Source organism: Leguminivora glycinivorella, chromosome 6, assembly GCF_023078275.1.
Source record: "Leguminivora glycinivorella isolate SPB_JAAS2020 chromosome 6, LegGlyc_1.1, whole genome shotgun sequence".
Taxonomy (NCBI): domain Eukaryota; kingdom Metazoa; phylum Arthropoda; class Insecta; order Lepidoptera; family Tortricidae; genus Leguminivora; species Leguminivora glycinivorella.
The window spans coordinates 26480399-26501566 of record NC_062976.1 but is presented as its reverse complement, the minus strand read 5'-3'; the positions used below and the strand labels follow the sequence as shown (position 1 = coordinate 26501566).

General features: G+C 38.3%; 1 protein-coding gene across 1 annotated transcript in view; it reads left to right on the top strand.

Moving 5' to 3' along the window:
- Positions 1 to 12991: 12991 nt before the first annotated feature.
- Positions 12992 to 21168, top strand: part of LOC125226879 (voltage-dependent L-type calcium channel subunit beta-4) — a 202160-nt gene continuing 193983 nt past the window's right edge. Inside the window, 2 exon segments of the mRNA XM_048131038.1 lie at positions 12992 to 13126; positions 18995 to 19107. Of these exon segments, the coding sequence (XP_047986995.1) occupies positions 19045 to 19107 (63 nt within the window). The 5' untranslated portion in view covers positions 12992 to 13126; positions 18995 to 19044.

Genomic DNA, 21168 nt, shown 5'->3' with positions numbered 1-21168 from the left:
AATTCTACCTAAAAAGCGAAATATTTTTTATTATCACCTGTCCGTCCCACCGGACTTTGCCAAATTAAGGGTTAAATAACTTTAGTTCCCAACAGGCAATCAACGCGAATTGCGAAGAAGATTTCAATTCATACTTGCAAACTTTAGATTTTTTTTAGACGAAAATAAAAAAAAGAAAGTTTAAAAAAACAGAACGATATGCAAATAAACGAAAAACTTATGGAATCATTAACATCAGAGTCGACAAACAATGCCAATTCGTCTACGCAGGCGCAATATGTTTGTGGCTGGGTCCTAACTAAATGTTTAAAAAAAAAACACAATGTTCTCTATGTCGAAACTCTTTGCTCGCAAACAAAAATGGAAAAGGTACTCTCATGCAGGCTAGAGAATATACCAACAAGACAAATTTTGTCAAAGCTTTGCTATCCATCGGATGCATTATACAATAGTTTTAGAGAAATACAGGACATAACAGTCACATACAGTGCTGGACAAAATGCATCATACACCGACATATAAAATAAACTTTCTATCATAATTTTTTTACCCTTAAGCCCCATTTAGATGGTACGAGTTTCTCGCCCGTTTTGGTCGAGAAACTCGTATGACATTATCGTATGCGATAATCGCCTGGCGATTATCGTACGAAAACGTTTACATTGGTGCGAGAAATAAAAACTCGCATACGAGTATCGTATGCGATACTCGCCAGGCGATTATCGCCAGGCGAAATAGTTTAGACGGAGAGTTGAATTTTCGGGAAATATTTCCATAACATTTCTCGACTCGTCTAAACCGGTTCTCGTATGACATTTCTTCTCGAACGTGCGATTATCGCACGAATCGGAGCGAACCGATTTTCATGCGAGTTTTGCCTGTCAACTTGCGTGCTTAGTTGCTAATTAATTAATTATAAACACATATATTACATGCTTTTTTATAATGTTGGATATAATTTACTTTGGATTTATTTGAATTTAAGAGGAATAGTACCCAATAATATTAAAAACACTATAAAATATTTATGACGGTCTAAATAATAATTATATAATAGGGAAAATAATGAATTCGACCGTAGCGTTACCTAGTTAATAAAATCTTGGTTGCGATACTTGCTATTAGGTTTAGGATATTATTGAACATAAAATATAGATAAGATTTATTTTAAATGATAGCATTCACTATATAATATTGATAATGATAACCCTAATTTATTTTTGGCTTTAGCTGTTACTGAGAGTTAGCTGTAAATATAAAAATACCATGGTTTCTGTTTCTAGATAAAGAGAATTAATTTCGACTGTAGCGCATAAACTCGTATACGATTCTCGCATACGTGTTTTGTTTACACGGAGACATACAAACATCAAAGGTGAGGCGATTATCGCCTCCTCCCGAGCGATATCGTACGCATAGTTTACATGATACGATATTTTTCTCGTACTTCGATAATCGTACGTTCGAGGCGAGAAACTCGTACCATCTAAATGGGGCTTTAAACTTAACATCACAGTTGTGTTGGAAAACTTTTAGCTAATTTCATGGCGTACAACATACAGACAATATCATATCAATGATTGTACAATTATTGTTTAACATGGGTATAAATATTAGTACTTTTGGCTCTGAACAAATTTGATCATACAATAAAATAGTAATAGTAATTAAAATACGAATGAAATGCAATGTACAAGTGTGTATGGCTTTCATCTGCTTTAGATATTGCTGCTTGTCTCATAGGAACATTTTCAGTTACAAACTGAAGGTATTTATCCAACCCAAGCTTTTTCCTGTGTGCCTACTAAAGTAGGCAAAGTGGGTATAATTCAGAATAAATAACATTGGATATTTTCTTTGTTTTTCCAAAAACTTCCTTAAATTTTGGCTAGGATTGATAACATGACACTATGTTAGCCATTGAAGCTTCTTAATCCTATGAATCACAACGAACGCATGAAATAGACATTCTAGTATTTTCTTTCAGTCATCTTTATTAAACACATCATATATATTCAGACGGGCGATGGCTGAAAAATAATACCAGTATGTATATCTCATGCGTTTGTTATGATTAATAGGAATGAATAGCTTGAATGGCTAACATAATCTCATGTAATCAATCCATGCCAAAATTTAAGGAAGTTTTTGGAAAAATAAAGAAAATATCAAATGTCATTCTGAATTATACCCACTTTGCCTACTTTAGTAGGCACACAGGAAAAAGCTTGGGTTAGATAAATACCTTCAGTTTCTAACAGAAAATGTTCCTCCGAGACAATCAGCGATATCTAAAGCAGATGAAAGCCATACACACTACTACATTGCATTTCATTCGTATTTTAATTACTGTATGATCAAATTTGTCCAGAGCCTAAAGTACTGATATTTATATTAATTATACTCATGTAAAAAATTAATTGTACGATCATTGATATGTTATTATCTGTATATTATACGCCATGAAATTAGCTAAAAGTTTTCCAATACAACTGTGATATTAAGTTTAAGGGTAAAGAAATTACAATAGAAAGTTTATTTTATATTATCAGTGTATGATGCATTTTGTCCAGCACTTACTGTATTTAAAAACAATTTTGAGTAAAAATAATATAAAAGAAAATATAATGAATTTAACAGATTCTTTTGTCGCCTTTCCTTCGAATTGTGGAGAGCATCATGATTCATTTAAACATTTTTTCACTAAAACTACTAATAATGTATTAATACATAGTTGGTGTCGCTCTGTAAATAGAATTTTGTCGAGGAAGCAAACATATACAGAGAACGACGATCCTATTTAAAAAAGTGCTCAAATTTATTACAATATTCATAAAAATAAGAAATAATTATTTATATTAATATTAATACTTAAAATTGCAAACGGGACTCGCGAGTAAATATGTTTTTAAACTAATTTCCGTTGTTTGAAGGACGGCTTTGTCCCCGTGGCCTCGGAAAAGACAAGTCAAGAAGTCTTCTCCCAGACTACATGAACAACGCCGTTCTTCAAACGTCGTCGATTGGTTTAATCATCAATCATTCTATTTATCAATGATAACATTGAAATAATTGTGAAGGCTCGTTAAGTTTTAATGAAAATAAGTATATTTAAATTTCTGTACCTCAAAAACTATGTTTTTAACAATATTTGGTTATGCAAAATGTCATTTACTTTTGTCCTCCTAAGGCCTTATTTTGTTACTCAATAAAAGTTCAAAATTAATTTTGAATTTGTACAAAAATTTGTACACATAACACGAGGACTGAGATGACTATAAAAAGAAGTTAATGTGCTTGCATTATTTGCCATTTTTATTTCGGTTTTGGCGTAGAGCTCCTCTTGTAAAGACTGTACACGATAAAATCCGGCCATGCATAATATGGAATATTTTTTCACCGAATCCACATTTTGAAGTAATGTTTGTACTTTTATTAACCAGTATATCTTAAACTATGTAATAATAGTAGCTTTTCGTCGTGATGCATGAGTATGTGTGAGTTTCGCCGAATATAGTGCAAAGTACATTTCAATTTTTTTGTCCAGCGTTTTTTGACAATCTTCACAGGCTTCCTATCCCACTTTTCACAATTGTAGTTATATTTTTAAAAGCTGTTTTACACGCATTAGAATGTCATCATACCAAAAAAATAGTTATTGTAACTCATTTCGACATTTAGGAGTCAGGAAGACTTTCTACTCCAAGCACTGAAAGTTGTTTTTATATGGGAAAGCCAAAAAGTGTCAAAAAGTCGAACTCAGCAAAGTTAGAAAACCTCAGAACTTACTTAATCTTATTACAATCAGAAAAATGTTTACTATTGTGGAATCAGTAGGTATGTCATCAGTTATATTTTGGCTAATATTATTGAACATTAAAAAATCTTTGAAAGTTTTGTAAAGACTGCCAGAAGACAGTGGACAAAAAATACTGGTACCATGAGATATACACTGCTAAAATTCATAGACCAACTAACGTTATGGTATGTTTATATCTTTAATTTACATACATACATACATACAATCACGCCTGTATGTATCCCATAAAGGGGTAGGCAGAGCACATGAAACTACTAAAGCTTCAGTGCCACTCTTGGCAAATAAGGGGTTGAAAGAAAACGAAACTGCGACATTGCAGTGACAGGTTGCCAGCCTCTCGCCTACGCCACAATTTAACCCGTATCCCATAGTCGCCTTCTACGACACCCACGGGAAGAAAGGGGGTGGTGAAATTCTTAACCCGTCACCACACAGGCAATTAATTTGTAGGTTGATATCCACAAATTATATGGAAACGGTCCTGCTTGAAAATTCACTTTCTATTAAAAGATTTGCCATATTATGTTTGGCCAGATTTTATCGTGTACAGTCTTTATTATAGACGTTAAAATTTGGTGAGACTGCTGCGACAGGTTTCGGGCCAATTTCCTCTTGTATTAGTGATTTATTTACTATTAGCACACTTATTGTTAATTATTTTACCCTGTCATGTAATACAATAATAATTTAAATCCTGACCAGAAATGACTATGACCGACGCTGTTATTGTGATGCATGCGGTGACAATTCAGCATAATACCTATGAAGAAAATAGTTTTTATGAAATTCCGCAACAAGGTGCCTAGTCATGTATTTCTGGTCAGGCTTGCTTGTGTAAACATTATAATATGTGATCAAACAATAAATTGAACATCAATCGGCACATATTGATTTTTTTTTACTTTTTCATGACTGCCCCTTGACTGTGTAGTCACCTATAATGAGATGTTTTGTTTTTACATTTTATTGTCTGCAACAATATTATACGAAATAAAAACGCGATGATATTATTGTAGTCAATAAAATAAAAAATAAATACATCTCATTGTTGGTGACTACGAGAGCCCGGAATGTAATAATTATAGGTAAACATGTGTGCGTGCACACATACATAAGATTTAGTATAGCAAAAACACGCTTGGGGCGCTTGCATCAACGTGCGTCCACGTTTGGTCGAGAGATGGCTCTCTTTTTATAATACTATTATTATACTCTTTGGTCGGAACTAGTCTTATCGCGCGCCGGTAAGAGTGGTCAGCCGGGCCAATAGGGATCGTGCGCGGGCGCTGATTGGACGGCGCTTACGCGCAGCCAAAGTAACAATACAAAAACGTTGTAACTCACGGTCCGGGGTACCAGGCGCGCAGAGAACGCAGGCGGTGTATATTTGACTTATCTTCTAAGCTCCTTTATATTTATGCACTCCTATTTTTGTAGCGGATTTATAACTTCTTAATTTGATTTATTTATTTTAAATACCAAACGACACGGATTATATTAGATGCGTGCGCCAACGGGGGCGGTCCGAGGGGAAGAGGAAGAAGGGTTAGATACGTACGTAGTTCACGTACATCGATCACGGACGCGCTTTCAGTGTGGTCTACGTGGTGGGTCTGAAATGTCTGAATGAACTGACAAACGTTAACCGTTGAGTCTCCTCACTATTTTTCAGTTTGTGACAAACATAGCTGATTTTTAACAGCCTAATTTAGTATCACACTGCTGGACAATGGCTTCCCCTCGTTTCTTTTACTCAACACTGTCATTTGTAATGAGGTACATATAAACAACAACAAGCGGTGAGGAGGGCAATGGGGGGTCGAGACCAATCTTAATGGCGACAAATCACAGGACCAGCACGGGAAGCATGGTCGTGCGATAGACGATAAAATATCAGGCCGTCCCTATCGCACTTACAAATAGTGCGATAGGGACGGCCTGCTATTTTATCGTCTATCGCGCGACCATGCTTCCCGTGCAGGAGTAAAACCAAGTGGTTAGGACTCTCAACAAAGAGGGACTGATGAATAAGGAGGGGATCAAATTTGACTTGAATACTACGGTAGCTGCCAAGAGTGCCAAGTAAACATACACAAACAGCGGCAGGAACTATTAAAATAATAATTTGATGTCTTTCCCATCACGGAACAATGGTGTTCCGGACCTTTGGGAGGCGTGCGCGGGGCCGAAGCCAACGCGTAGAGGCCCTTTTGACACTTTCATGAAATGTAAGGGGTACACCGAGCGGGTGTTGCCCTTACCCGTATCATGGGACACACGCAGAGGCAACACCCGCCAGGGTGTAAGGACTATTTGAGAGTTAATGGAACCTAAAATGAACTGGGCTATTGGATGAAAGTTATGGATTAAATACTGGGCTATGAGATAAAAAACCGGACGTCTGCCTAATAAAACGGTATCCAATTTTATTTCTGGCAGATGGTGACTCGCACAGAACTTAATTTAGATAGAAGAAACAAATTCATATATTTGTATAGGGGCCGAGCGTGTCAAATTTTGTACTGAAGTTGATTCTTGCCTGTAATTTTAAATATGTCTCAGGCTCTTGATTGTTCATAATTTTTGTGTTGTTGCAATTGAATATCACGTAACGAGGCATTTTTTATGTTTTGGTTGACTTCAACTTACAAAAACTGACGCCCGAAAGCTGCAAGCTGCGAGTAAAGACGGACAACTCAGTGGATTTCACTGAGTTCATTTGACACGCTAAGTAGATACGTTTGCTTGATCTATGGTATATATGACATCTGTGGTGACTCGTCCCCACAAGATGGGCCCCTACAAAAAGCGACATCCAAGATGGCTCAAGGGCAACACCGGTGTGAGAACTCAAGGGTGTCGAGAGGTGTGTACCTACACCGCTTTCTGCCCAGTGGCCGTGACGCCACTGTACCAATTCTCGTCTTACACAAATTTGCACTTCCACCCCTGGGGCATGTATCCCTAACGAGTCCACTCTGGACGGCCAGCCAAGGCAAGCTAGAGGTAGAGAGTCCTGTTCCACCCACCCGCCTTACGGGTACAGAACTCCCCAGGAGCACTCCGGTACGTGGGGTCGCTGTTCCCCAACAGCTCGCCACAAGCTGCCCTGCGTTGACTGATTGCACTGGTAAAACCAGTGGGCGATGGGGTCGTCACATCTCTACGCCATAATATTTTTTATTATTAACTAAATTGTGTTTTTACAAATTTTCGATGATTACCAAAATGAAACAAAACGCCTAAACAGTCAAATCGTCAAAGTGACAGACAGGGGTAACCAACCAAATTATATATTTTGGAGTCGCACAATTACGCCAGCACGCCACCACCGCGTACAGTGTGCTCGTAAGGTCGTAAATGCCGTGTACTTGTACGGAAATAAGACCTTTTGTGGGAGGAAATATGCCGTGATTGCGCTATGGTAATTGCCGACCTATTGCAATTATTATACGTAATCGAGAAACGAAATTAATTTCACGTTTTCAGGGTACCGTTGGACATGTTACGAATATGTACCTGTTTAGTTGGTAGATGTTGGAATTGAATAATATTAAATTTTTACTTGATTTACGCGAAAGCTTACATTGCAGAAGTAAATCATCTTTGTTTTGAGTGTCTGCATTTTGTGCCTTCTTAGGCAATATAGGCACGATGTTTTTTAGTTCGCGGAGCGAGGTGAGGTTTTAGAGTCCAATAGGTTATAGTGCAGTTTTATACGTACTTAGTAAGGCTTTGTTTCATTTGTTAGATGACAATTTTAGTAGACTTTAACATAAATTCAATAAATTTTCTAGGATTGTAGACCATGACAATTACGTTTTAATAAGTAGGTAGGAGGATGATCCGTACTAGAGGTTAGTCTTGCAAGCATTTTAAATAAAAAGACATCCATAGTTCTACCCTTCTCTAAAAGTGGGGGACGTCTCGAACCTCGCGCCGGACATAAATTCACACCCTCTGTGTTGTACTCTCCCTGTTACAACACTCGATCAAGGCCTTCCAAACTAGGTCGGCCATATTTATGCAATTGCCATTTGTATTTATATACACCAATCGTTAGTATTAGAAGAAGTAGAAAGATTATTGACAGTTGCAAAACGATTTTAAGTGACAATTTAGTACTTCTGTAAAAAATGTTCCAAGAAGTTATAAGAAGGGGCTTAAAACAGTGGCACAGAGACAACGAAAATAAGTTTTAACTTTACTCTAGCGACAGTAGCTACTGTACTGTAAATTATGATGATCATTAATTTGGTAGGTATTTGAATATCCGAATACTTAAAATAGCTCTTGTTAATACAGGGTTGTCTTTGAAAAGTCGGACAAAATTAGTGATTGCAAAAAAAGATAAAAAATATGAAGAATCGGTCGCGGAGGGAGTGCCGGAGATGGTATAACAATAAGTCGGGCGTAATCTCGAGGCGAAACTAGGCCGCCAGCGCCATCGCCGTCGCCGGGGGCATTACGTCAAAAACAATGCAGTAATCGCTGCTATTTCTATCACATGTTATTAATATACTTGAGTATTTAATTTTTGAACCAAAGGTTTTGCCCTGATACGTTTTAAGTAAGGATAGTTCATAATAATCGCACTTAAAACCAGAAGTAATAATATTTCTATGACATTCTGACCATCTAATACGTACCTAATTTAAATATACACACCAGAAAAGTAAATACGCAATTGGTTTCGATTACGAGCGAACATTATGCCATTTATAATCTAGAGCTCCTTAGCTAGAACATAAAAGCTTGGAGTGGTTCCAAATAGCGTGAGTAGCGTGACGGTGACAAACACTAAAGTAACCTAACGTTAAAGTGAAATGTATAAAAGAAATAACTATTCCACGAAAAACATTCAAAACAAATTACTTTTTAGCAAACGCAACGGTACTTTGGAAACAATTCTCATAAAAGCGACCAACACAACATTCCGCATAAATCTATCAGCGAAGTTCACTCGCAACCTCAAAGCGGACGAGCCACTACCGATCAAACGTCGCAATAAAGCACGTACAATTACAGAGGTGTCGGTGGGATGAGCTGATTAGTAATGGTCAGGTGGGCCCCCCTCCCTGCCCCCCACAACTAACCCCCTGCAATAAACAGGGAGACGATCGCCTGAACTTAAGTATTGATTCGCGCGAAACGTGATTTGTACGCACTCATCTGGAGGTTAGCTTGCGGCTTGCTAACTTGAAACGGACTCTTTACGTATCGCTAGCGGATCTAACCATTGCTGGTTTTGGTGGAGTACTGCTCAAATCACTCTCCATTTTTGGGGCAGTGTATGTAGGAGCTTGCGTGGTGTGCTTGTTTGGTGTGTTCCCGAGCTCGCCGCGGTAGGGAGCGGTGTTTACGCGTAAACCCGCGGTCAATAGGCCCGAGCCGCACCTACCGTTGTCTTCAGTAATGCCCTCCCGTCACGGCATCTAGCGAGTTATTGCAAGGGTCTTGCTGTCCTTCTCTTAAAAACGTCCTAACTGACCGCCTTCAAGAAGCGTTTGGTGACGTTTTGTGGAGGGTTGCGATGATGTTTTATTTGCTAAGTGGTCGTAGTTTCTGGGCGGAGCTAGAAAGCCTAATTGACGTCGTGATATTATTTTAATGGGCGTTATTGGAGTTTGCGTTTAATTTGGATGATCCGCTTGTTGTTATGGGGAGAATTTGAAATTGTAATCAGGGACGTCATTGTTCGTTTTAGCGAACTGTTTTTAATATCCATTAAGACAAATAAAGCTTTGTTCATTAACAGAAGAAAATATTGAACATAGAATATCCCAAACATTCCGCGTGAAAAATATGTTACAATTAGAAAATATCCTTCATATTCAACGATATATTCTTCAACGATACGATATATTCTACAACGATAGTGAACAATACTCATGACCGGCCTATACAGATTAGCCATGACACTAACTATAACGTCGGCGAGCAGATTTCACACAGTTTCGTTTAAGTCCGTCCGTTTGTATTTAATTTTTAGGTATAAACATACAGTATAACCGACCCCACTTAATGTGGGATAAGGGTAGGAAGAAGAAGTAGAAGCATACAGTATAAATGCCGCAGAGCAGTTTTATTGACATTGAATTTAATTCACAAGACCCCTGTTCAGAATATCTCATAGAAATGTTGTATTCACGTAATACTATAAATAATTTCCAAACTGCCACAGTCTGATTAAATTCATCGATCGATGAAAGCGAATAAGATACGATCATACTGCTAATGAAACTCGAGTGTGGGAACACTAGCTGCAGCACCGATATCGGCAATTATAGTTGTATCAAAACAGCCGGAGCTACAGGTCTTATAGCTATTCATTAGCTACTGCGCGCGCGCACCGGATACATAGCTCAACTTTATGAATGATTGGATTGATATGTGAAAAACAATATTTATACCGTACAGTATCTTAACTGTCTGTGCCATGGGTTGCAAGAGTTTATTTTTAGAGTTGTATCTGTTCCCTTAGTTCAGACTTCACATATTTTATTCATATGCTTGCATTGACTTTTCTTAATTTTAGAACATTTTTCTTTTGTGTTCCATGTTTTGATTCAGGAATCTGATTTAAAAACTGATTTATACATTATTTAATACATGATATGTAGTATTATATTACTTTAATAAGAACGTCTTGAGTTTGATTTCCACAATAATGGTGTGAATACATCTACTTTAGGATCTACCCTGATATAATTTACGGGGCCCAAATAATACCACTCGGGCCCCAAGTCAACCTCTCCTGCTCGTGGTATACCTTGCTGAATAACGAACGAGGCTCTGACGACCCACCAACCCGCACTGGACCAGCGTGGTGGGCTTACGGTCCAATCCAAACCCCCTCATGCCTAAGCGTTTTATAACAAAATTAAAATACTGTAAATATTTAAACTGTGGCACATAAACGAATGGAAATCACAGGAGCTGTTTCATGACATGTTTCGTTAGATGATGATTGTCTCTCGTCTCGCCGCCAAACATGTTTATGTAGTTGGGTTTATCACGATTACTCTTTGTGGGGCGGCCGGGCGTCGACTCACCTCTTATTAATTAGATATCAAAACTGCTTCCGAGCGTAAAGAAATACCACCCAGCTATATCCCAGTATTTCGGCTAGGGTCCACAATTTGAAGAAGTATAAGTGCCAATATGGTCTAAACTAAATAGTTTACTCTAAGCCTCTGGTATATATTTGGGAGCTTTTGGATTAAGTGTAGTTGGGTGATTTTTAAGTTGTAAATAATATGAAATGATGTTTTTGGAATATCTGACGGTACTACCTCAGATTAATAGTTCTTGTGAAAATGAGTACACTGATACGTTTTGCTGATAGTTATATGTCGTTATTGGTACAGAGTTTTCATGAAGCTTTGCAGGAGATATGTGTATTTGTATACTTTAAGATGTTCCGAATTATTTATCGTTTCTTTTGCTTTTTGGTTCCCGATATAAGGCACTTAAGGACTTGAGTAAACCAGCTGCTGTAGGCTTCAACTACTTATAAGTTTAACAGCATTTACAAAAACACACTGAACTTAGCAGTAGTTATACGTACTGCAGCTACGCCCGCGCTCGCGCCCGCGCCGGCCCCCGCTCTCGAAGGAAACGCTTCGTAAAACAAAACACTAAGTACCGCGTTAATATTTATGCGTGAAGAGCCCTATTCTATCAAATCGCTTTCTTACTCTATGAATCTCCTATTTCACTCACATAAAACACCCAAAAATAAACCTTATATTTTTTAAAACAGCGTTTGATTTTGAGTAGTGGCGTTGGACGATGTTTCGAAAGTAAGTAGTTGAAATGGCCAAATGGGGGGGTCCAACGTAGTGGAAAGGGCAGCGTTGGGAGGGGTAGAAAGAGGGGGGAAGGGCCGCGAATGAAAAATTGCGCAATTAGCCCCTCAGACAGTGAAAAACAAGTGCACTCGATCTGGCCGCCGATCGCCGATACATCCCTTTGTGTCCGAGACAGTGCGTTGACTAGTTGGTTTTGTTGCCCGTCATTTTAACCGACTACGGAATAGCTACGTAGGTTATGAAGATGTATTTTGTCGTATGTTCTAAGTACAATATAAAGTCAAAACTGGGACGAATTTTTGATTAAGATTTAAAAGAATTTCTTAAAACTTATTAACTTTTTCTAGACACCATGACATTTTAATAAACTCAGTATAAAACTACTTTTTAATGTAGGTATTAGAAGTAGATTAAACATGTATTGAAATGGATTAAATAATTTCAAATAGGTCCGATGAAATTGAAATTGAATGAAATTGGTATTGCAGTGATTGTCTGATTGATGCTGAGTACGGAGCATATTCTAGAAGATGGATGATCAAACAGTCGATATTAGCTTAGAATTTCCTAAATATAAAGCTATGCTTCCTAAAAGTATTGTTAGATCCTACTTTATAAATGTTTACAGATTAGTGATAGATATGGCAATGTAAAAATTCCTCATATTAGCGACAGGAAAAGTTTGTCGTATTAAATTACAACATGGATAATGCACAACAGCGCCATCTGAACTACGTCACTTCGTCACCTATAAATTAAACTGAAAACTACCTCTCATGTTTGCAACGTGACACTGCGCTCGTGATGCTAATATGTATAACCAACCCTGAAAATATTGCCCAACACAAATTGACTCATTGAATAAATAAATCAAAAATAATGACGGTAAAAATCGCAAAAAGTTTCAAAAACAGTTTGACACTGACAGAAACAGTGAGTTTTAAAAGTTCAGTTACGAATGCGACAGTTACACCTGCGATACGCTACCTGTATAACATACATGTATAACCGTACGCCGCCACATGTGGGCCACCACGTGGAGCCACAACGAGGCCGCATGCCGCAGGCTCCTCGAGGAACTCCAATCAATCTTTAATTTCGCCGCAATAAATCAATAAAATCGCCATTAATTTGCACCGCACTCTTGGACGGAGGCTGCTAAATAATGGACAGCCATCAGCTCTCATTAGCGGGCGAGGGCGCCACCGGCGACCGGCGGCCGGGCGCCGACCGCGCCCGATCAATACCCGAACCTACCCCACGAGCCGCGCCGAAGCGCGGCGGCGGCGCCCGAGCGCGGCCGAGCGCGCCCGAGCGCCGCCGCACATGACACATGTCAGCGCGCGACGGCCCTGCACCAGCCGAGCCGAGCTGAAGCCGTGGAAATCCGTGGAAAAGTGCATCGGTGGTGTGATGAGACGATCAGTGCGGTGATATTTGCTATTGCTATTGTACGTGACAACTGTTTTTAACGTGGATATTTGTGTGTAGTGTAAGTATTCTAGAGGGTTGTTTAGAATAGAGTATATTTAGTTTTTGAATGAATTTCGCATGTTTTCTTGCACGTAAGGGCACAGTTGGGTACCCTGGCACCTCCATTTGAAACGTGAAAGTCATTTTCTTTCTTTTATTTACTTCGTTAGCCTGAAACATCGATAACTTTCAGTGTTTAGCATCTGTCAGATTTGTTACATAGACTATACTCGTATGTCTGCATTTTTATTTCAAATTACTGCATGTAACACCTTAGTCATTCGAGTTTCTACTGGTTTACGAGGTAATACCCGTGGTAATTGTATAAAATGTAGAAAATGTTTTAATAGAATTACAGGGAGGTTCCTCGCGCAGGCGCGCTGCGCCGGCGGGCTGCGCTGCGTCATGTGTTTTCTTACATTTAATGGGTCGTGTGGCAGATTAACAGGTGTTAATTAACTACCCACTCAAATAGGAATTAGCTTAAAGTATAATAGTAGCTTGTGTTCGTGCTAGATTTATGTTATGTAAATTATAAAAACTTTTAGAAGTTTGGAATGCTTATGAATCTTTTTTTATAAGTATTTATTTAAACAAAACTGGTGTTGTACCAAAGTAAATCGGTTCAAGATTAAAATATAGGCCCTTAAACCTTCAGTACATGTAGATACTAATTATTATAGTCTGTCCGACGGTTTAAGAGCTAAAAGCCATAAAACTTGTTACAATGGCATACAATGGTTAACAATAGATGAATAATTAGCTTATCTTTATGGCTTTTGGCTCTTACACCGCCGGACCACAGTATAAACCAGTAATAACTCTTCTTACAAACTTCACGCCGCGCGGTGTGTCCCCCTCCCTCCCCTCGCATGCAGCGAAAACATGCGAAACTGGTAATTATTGGGCTGGACAGTCGGGGCCGCGTTTGCGCGCTGTTTTGATGTGTGTGAAAATGACGTCAGTGCCGAGGTCATTTCGTTACTGTAGTGTTTATGGATGTATTAACAGTTCTAAAATCCGGATATAACATTCTTCACAATTCCTAGACTTCCAGAAAAGTAAGTGGTTTTTATACTTATATTTTTGCAGCGTTAGGTAAAAGTGAGATATAGTGATGCATTAAAATCAATAAGGATTTACCTGTAACGACATTAATTACTTTGCAACCAAATACTTGTTTTTTATTTAGGTAGATGATGCGATCTATCTTATCTCGAAAGTTTGGTACCTACTTAAATATTGTGGAACCATCTATTCAGACATTTAATGTAAATACTATTTCGTCAGTATTTAAGAAAAAACACGTATCTACTTGAATGGTACGTAGTAGAAAGTGCGTTTTTGTTTTAAATAATATCTAAGTATAACATATAAATTACCACATACGTGATGTGAAAAGCCGTCCCCGTGACTATCTCATTTTGCTCGGGATCGTTACACAATCTAATATTGCGCTTATGAGACTAATATATGAATAATATTTTTTTGTGTATTCAATATTGACTGGTGTGGTATTGTTATACTAATACTTACAGTTACCTAATAGTACCTATTAGATAACAACAACTTACTTTTTACGAAGTTGATTGATTAACTTTATAGTAATTTTGTTCAACCCTGCGTGACCTTGCGCAGTAGAGACCGCCCGCATCTACCTGCCGGAGATTAACTACTGAATATTCCTTATACTGTGGCCGGACGAACTATACTTGTTACTATGTGGTTAAATAAGATGCATATTTACCAGCTTGAGAACATTAAGAACCAAACTAAGTGAAGTGCTACAAAATAGTTCATATAAGATAAAAGTTACACAGAAAAGAGCTTTGGAAGTGTGAAAAGCCATTTGAATGGCAAACTGCAGCGATTTTCGCTAGAGCGGCGTGACCTTGACCAAGTTTCCCGCCGGCTGCGCGCGGCGCTGCAGTCGCACCGCCCGCCGGCACAACCCGACCCGCTCTCGACAGACTCGACCCTAATCCCATACGCGTAAGGCTTAAACACCATCGTCGACAGCTCAGCCTACTCTGGCGGGGGTGCGAGATGGCCTATCAATGTGACAGTTTCGAGGTCACCCGTGTGAGGGGGACGGCATGATGGAAATCGAACTATCAAGTTTGAAAATGGAAGGAAATTTGAAATTTGAGTTCGTGAATTAGAGAAGGACGGTGATAGATGACATCTCTCGGCGGGTTGAATGCACTTTCGTAGACATGAGACCAATATCACATCTGAGGGTTTTGCGATTGGAAAAACTTAAATTATCGTTCGATGTCTGCTAGAATGCTATTCAAAAATAATAAATACCGACTATATTTTTTTATAGTTAAGAACCTTGGCTTACCTCGTATAGTCCTGCAGTATGCACTCTCACCTTATGCACGGATAACATTTTTAATAAAAGTTTGATAAACGTTCACGGGACAAGGAGTGCAGCCAAAAGCAACAGAAATATGAATAAACTACGCGGGTTAATATATGCCTACCCGTATATTAGATAGCTACAAAAATGTAAATTCATTATTAATTTAAAATGTAAACAATAACACGGTTGACAAATTGTTTTGACAAAGATGTTTATGTAAATTAAAAAGGATGGTCACATTAAATCCTTATCAACACCAGAACCAAAGACCTATATAACTTCGTATACTTATACTTGATCCTCTTTGACCAGAACCTATCAGACCTTTTTTTTTTATTAGACCTATTAGACCTCTAGTATAGATTAAGGATTTTGAAGGATATGCTCTTTGACGTTCACGTCACAGGTCGGAATTTGTTCGCTATCCTCAAGTTATCCTGGAAATTGAGGCGAGAGGAATAACATTTTTACGAGATGTCAGTTCAAGATGTGCGAAGAAAGAGAGTTCAATGATAAAGTGGAACTGCCACACTTTGGTTACGCGCTCAACATTTTACAAGACACTGGATTATTTGAACATTGGATTGATTGTTGGAATGATAAGTCCTTCTCTTCTATACGTGAGTTCCTCCCAGATTTTAATAGCGTAAACCTTGCAATAGCGATGTACTCGTAAATCCCCTTCGCAATTGTATAAAATTTAAGGGCTCTGCGGGAAGAAACGTAGGTAAGACATATTCATTTATATACAAACTATTTTAGAGAACAGTTGTGCATGGTACTTTATAAGTAGAATTGGTGTACAGGTAATAAATGTAATAATTGAGCATGTAGTTACTTCTGCATATAATTATTATGCATGTAATAGTAAACTATTTATAACAACAAGGGCACTAAAATGCAAGACCATAAGTTAAATTGAATAAAAATAAAGCAGTTCATTTAATACACGAAGGCTAGCCTGTGGCATGGTTCTATTGCTTTCGTCGAAATATATTGCTGGTTAGATTAGCTAATATATTTTGCGCATTTCTTATGTGACAAGTAAACAATTCAACCTCATTAGTACAACTTAGCCTCAAAATGAAGACATTACAGTAATCCAGCACTCTAAGTTATCTAAAATTGAACTTTCACACTACATAGAAGGCTAGCATTAGCGGATACTTCCAACAAATACTTGTGACATATGATAAGATGAGCACACTACAGGCGACGAATTTACACTCTTACGTATCATCACAACACCAGCGTACCCTGACCTCCGATCGTGGTCAATGTGTGCGATCCTATAGACCAAGGAACGCCAGAAATATGACTTTGTAGTGTGAAGAACACACGAGGCCATAGGTTACTAGCGGTGCGTTTTGACCATTCGAAAGTTGTCTTTCCGCTCTGCGATATTATCAAAAATAATAGACTTAATACAAATGAACTCTATTGCATTCAAATAAGGCCTATTTGTATTTATGTAAAGTAAGTCTTAGTGTCACCGGTCTCTGATTACCGGGTCAACTGTCTCCGAATAAAAATGAAGCTATCTGTTGGATAAATCACGCATATAAGTATATTTTAACGAACCTATTTAGACTTTAGTGGCTTGAGTTAATACTCAATTTCGCAGTCCATCTAAAATCATACGACTCTGCGAAAGTTGCTAATTTAATTTTCACGAGCGTCTTCATTCTCTTATCCTATTAGGAATAAAACTAGGAATTTAAACTTTGGGCAGCTTTAGCTAAAGTTACTTTTCAATTAAACATTGATATGTTATACGACAATGCGTTAAGTAGGAAAGTGCTGTCCGCACCGGGGCCCTCGCGGACATAACAGCGTCATTTGTATGTGTTTGATTATTTCCCGATTGTTTAGCGCTTTGTCGACGATTTGTATGTAAATCGAGGTGTCTGTGGACATGTGGTTGGTTTTATAGAAATTAATGATCCTGGGTCACAGGTGGAGGTACTTAGTACGGTACCTAGATAAAAATAGAAACATTCAAACTTATAAGTTTTTTGATATTGAAAAATGATTCTGTTGTACTTTAATTCTGTCTGTTTTCATAACACGTAATCTCTCACACTTTTTAACTTGAAAATTAAACAAAATTACAGTTTTATTACAACACATCAAGGCCTATGGACCTATTTAAAAATATGTAATAAGTTTCTTAAAAAAGTTGTGTAAAAATTAGGTCCAATTAATTAAACAATTTAATTGAGGTACTTAATACCTACATTCTTGACGAATAATTAAACATGTATGTAAATACTTACATATCGTCACTACTTTGAAAAAATCTCGTATCTCACGCTGCTCCTCAAGTTAAAACGCAGTAAGTCTATACGCATTCAATACCTTACTTACTACAATTTTCTTTTCATTGACAGACGAAGATACAAGTTTTTTTAAAAGTAGTGACGATATTTAATATTGTTATTAATGAAGTTTAACAGGTCACCCAATTATCTAAAATGGACCAATAATCGATAGCTGGTCCTAGCTACAGTTATTTTCAGGGGTCTAAAGTTGAGGCAGAGCGGTCTCATCATATTTAGGTCATATTTATTTAGGTTAAATTATGTTTCATGTATATTAAGTTTCATATTATAGTAAGAAACCATTAACTTTTAAGTTTGTGGTTTAAAAGAGGATACTTTATTATCATAAACACAAAATTAAATTTTAGTTACATACTCACTGTACAGTCAAGTGCAAAAATACGTATCGAAATAATCGTCTCATAAATATGGTACTACGCTCTTATTACACCGGACTAAGATACTATAGGACATATTTTTGAGTAAGATGTGTACACCCATATTTTTACACTTGACTGTACATATAATTCATTGACCAGAAGCCTAAAACATTCATGTGCTGAAATGAAGTTTTTGTCTATTTCCTACCACCACCCAAGAACAGTTTCCAAAATGTTATGACCATCATCAGAATCCAACATTATCAGGCTACAGTACGAGTAGGTTAGGGATCAGCAACCTTTTCTGTGCTAGATATCAGATATTTGAAGTTATTAAAAACATAATTAATTTTTGTGCTTTCAGGGCCCACCTAAGAAGAAAATAGTTCTTGACCTAACCTAACCTAACATTCCACCAGGGCGGAGATGGAAGGAGACATAGTTCATTCAACAGAGCGGAGAAGACGATTGATGCTTCACGCACTCTCCTTCTATCTTTGCCTTAGTGGAAACGCAGAAGTACGTATCAGACTCTTGGGGTCTATATCTTATCTAGAAATTAATATCGATTGGGAAGTGGCTGTAAGATCCTTTTTAAATGAGTGGGTCCACATAGAGCGAGGCTAATGTAGACGTGCCTCGGTCGCCCTGCCGAAGGATGCTCATCACGCGTTGCCTCAGCTGAGACGCGTCTACGTTGGTCTTTTGGCCTGTGAGGTTAATAAAATATTTTCTTGTTAACTTGATTACCCTGTCCACAGCCCGTGAGTCGTTTTGCAATGAATGCAGTAATGAGTGTAGTTGTGGTCTGCCCACAGCGCGGCGCCCGGGCCGCGGCGGGCATGCGGGGCGGCGCCGGCGCTGCGGCATGAGCGTGGCGCGCCCGGCCGAGCCCCGCGACCCGCGCCACCACCGCTCTAACCGGCACCAGGTACGCACCACACCAGGGGCTCCATACCACGAGGCCCTGTACAGTGTACAAGTACTAAGTGGATGTTCGAGCATGCCGGGAGCCCTCGGTCGTTCTAACCATGCAGTATCGCGACAGGCATGCGACGGCCCATTGCCCGCGGCGCGGCGTCTGTATGCTACGAGTATGTTAGAAAATGTTCTTGAGTGACCATTTCCATTCGCGGCGGAATCACATCGGTCTACAACGACCGAGGCTCTAGGGTGCTCGTGTCGCTGGTTGTTTAACACGCAGGCCATACTTTAAGAGCCTTGTTTCCATAAACGATGCATATCCTGAACGACTTCGGCTTTCTTACGCAATACATCACAGCCGTATGCTCTTCTGAATGAATTGTTTGTTTACGCTGGCAATATGCAATAACTTGATAAAGAGGAAAACTCTATCTATTATATTTGAAGTCATCGCGCCCGAATTCGTCATTCACAGAAGAAAACATAAGTTTATATGTCTCGTTTGCTAATTTATAGAAAACTTTTCATTAAGAGTATAACTAAATAATATTTATTAAATTTATCTACATTTACAGTGCCCTTATTGGGTTTCATGCCTCAAATACAATTTATATTTTTGTGTAAACGTATGAAATTTAAGTATTCAAATAGAAACAAACACGCGCCAAACAAAAAAATTGTGTACAAAATACCTATATGAGTAATTGTGCTATGAATTTGAATTGCAGACACTCAAATAAAACTACAAAAAATTAAGATAAAATAAGCCGTAGAATATTGGAATAAGGCACACAAGATCAGAAATACTGGGTGTTATTCCACACACATAATATATGCGAGACGATTCCTCACCAGCGACCACTTTATAATGTGTCATGGTGAATAGCTACTTATGATGACAATAGTCGAACAATAAAACGTCAGTCAAAAGTAAAAAGATGCAGGTATGGAAAGCCACGTAACATTAAAACTTTAACTGGAATTTTACAGACGTACAGTCAGCTGCCGAGAAAAGGAGACCTCCTGCCATACAAATTTGTATGCAAGGGGATCTACTTTTCTTTGCAGCTGACTGTACCAAAGACGTAGGTCTTACAACGATCTCAATGACATACCTATATTTTGAGAAGAAGACATAAAAACATAAGGAGTCGAAGTTTAAATGGTTTATTGGAGTCCGCGACGTGCCTGTGCTCGGTGCTCGCTGGACAATTTTGACAAAAACCAAGAGTTGTCCGACAGTACAGAATAATTGGCTTGCGCACGCGCCGCCCAGCGAGTTGAGTCCAAATTGCGGGCGACACGCGATCGCAATCACTGCTTAATGTATTGTTCTGCAAATCAAGCGGATTTGAGCTACAATAGTTTTTATTGCAACTGCAAATGTTGCATAAAAACGTTCGTTGTTATTTTGTCAAGGCGAAATTGTCTGTGGCAGATTTGTGCCCCCACCAACAGGGCTGTGTAGTTAATGTTGTAGTTGGGTCTTCGGAGCACGACTTGTATAAAATATTGAAACACTGTACGAAGTAGATTTTTCCAATATAAGTAATATAAAAGTATTTTTTACAGACAACTGAATAAATAATTGCGAATAATTCAAAAAATAAAATACCTACCATTCAATCTTGCTTATTTTTGAATCTACCGTAGGTAGCGTAGGTAAAGTAAAACTTCTCCTTAACAATTAATGAATGATGAAGTAGAAACTTTACGAATTTCGCGATCTGCCACCCACGCGCACCGCGGACGCGTTAACGGCGTCGATAACTTTTACTGACCGAAGTGGACGCGGCGGTGCACGGCGGTCGGGTTAACTGTCATAGTCGTAGAAGCACAGCTTGACGTGCTTATTAATTTATTGACATTTTTCGTGAACAAACAAGTGTCTCAAAAACTTGTGATCTGAAAGTACAGGTTGTTCGTACTAGCTTTTGAGTCTTCGAGGAATAATGATGAAATTAAACTACGTCCTTCTGCGGACCTTATAAATTATAAAATATAACATTTCGTTATAAAATAAAGTTCAACGTTCAAAAAAGGAAAAGACAATCGATAGATAGAATTA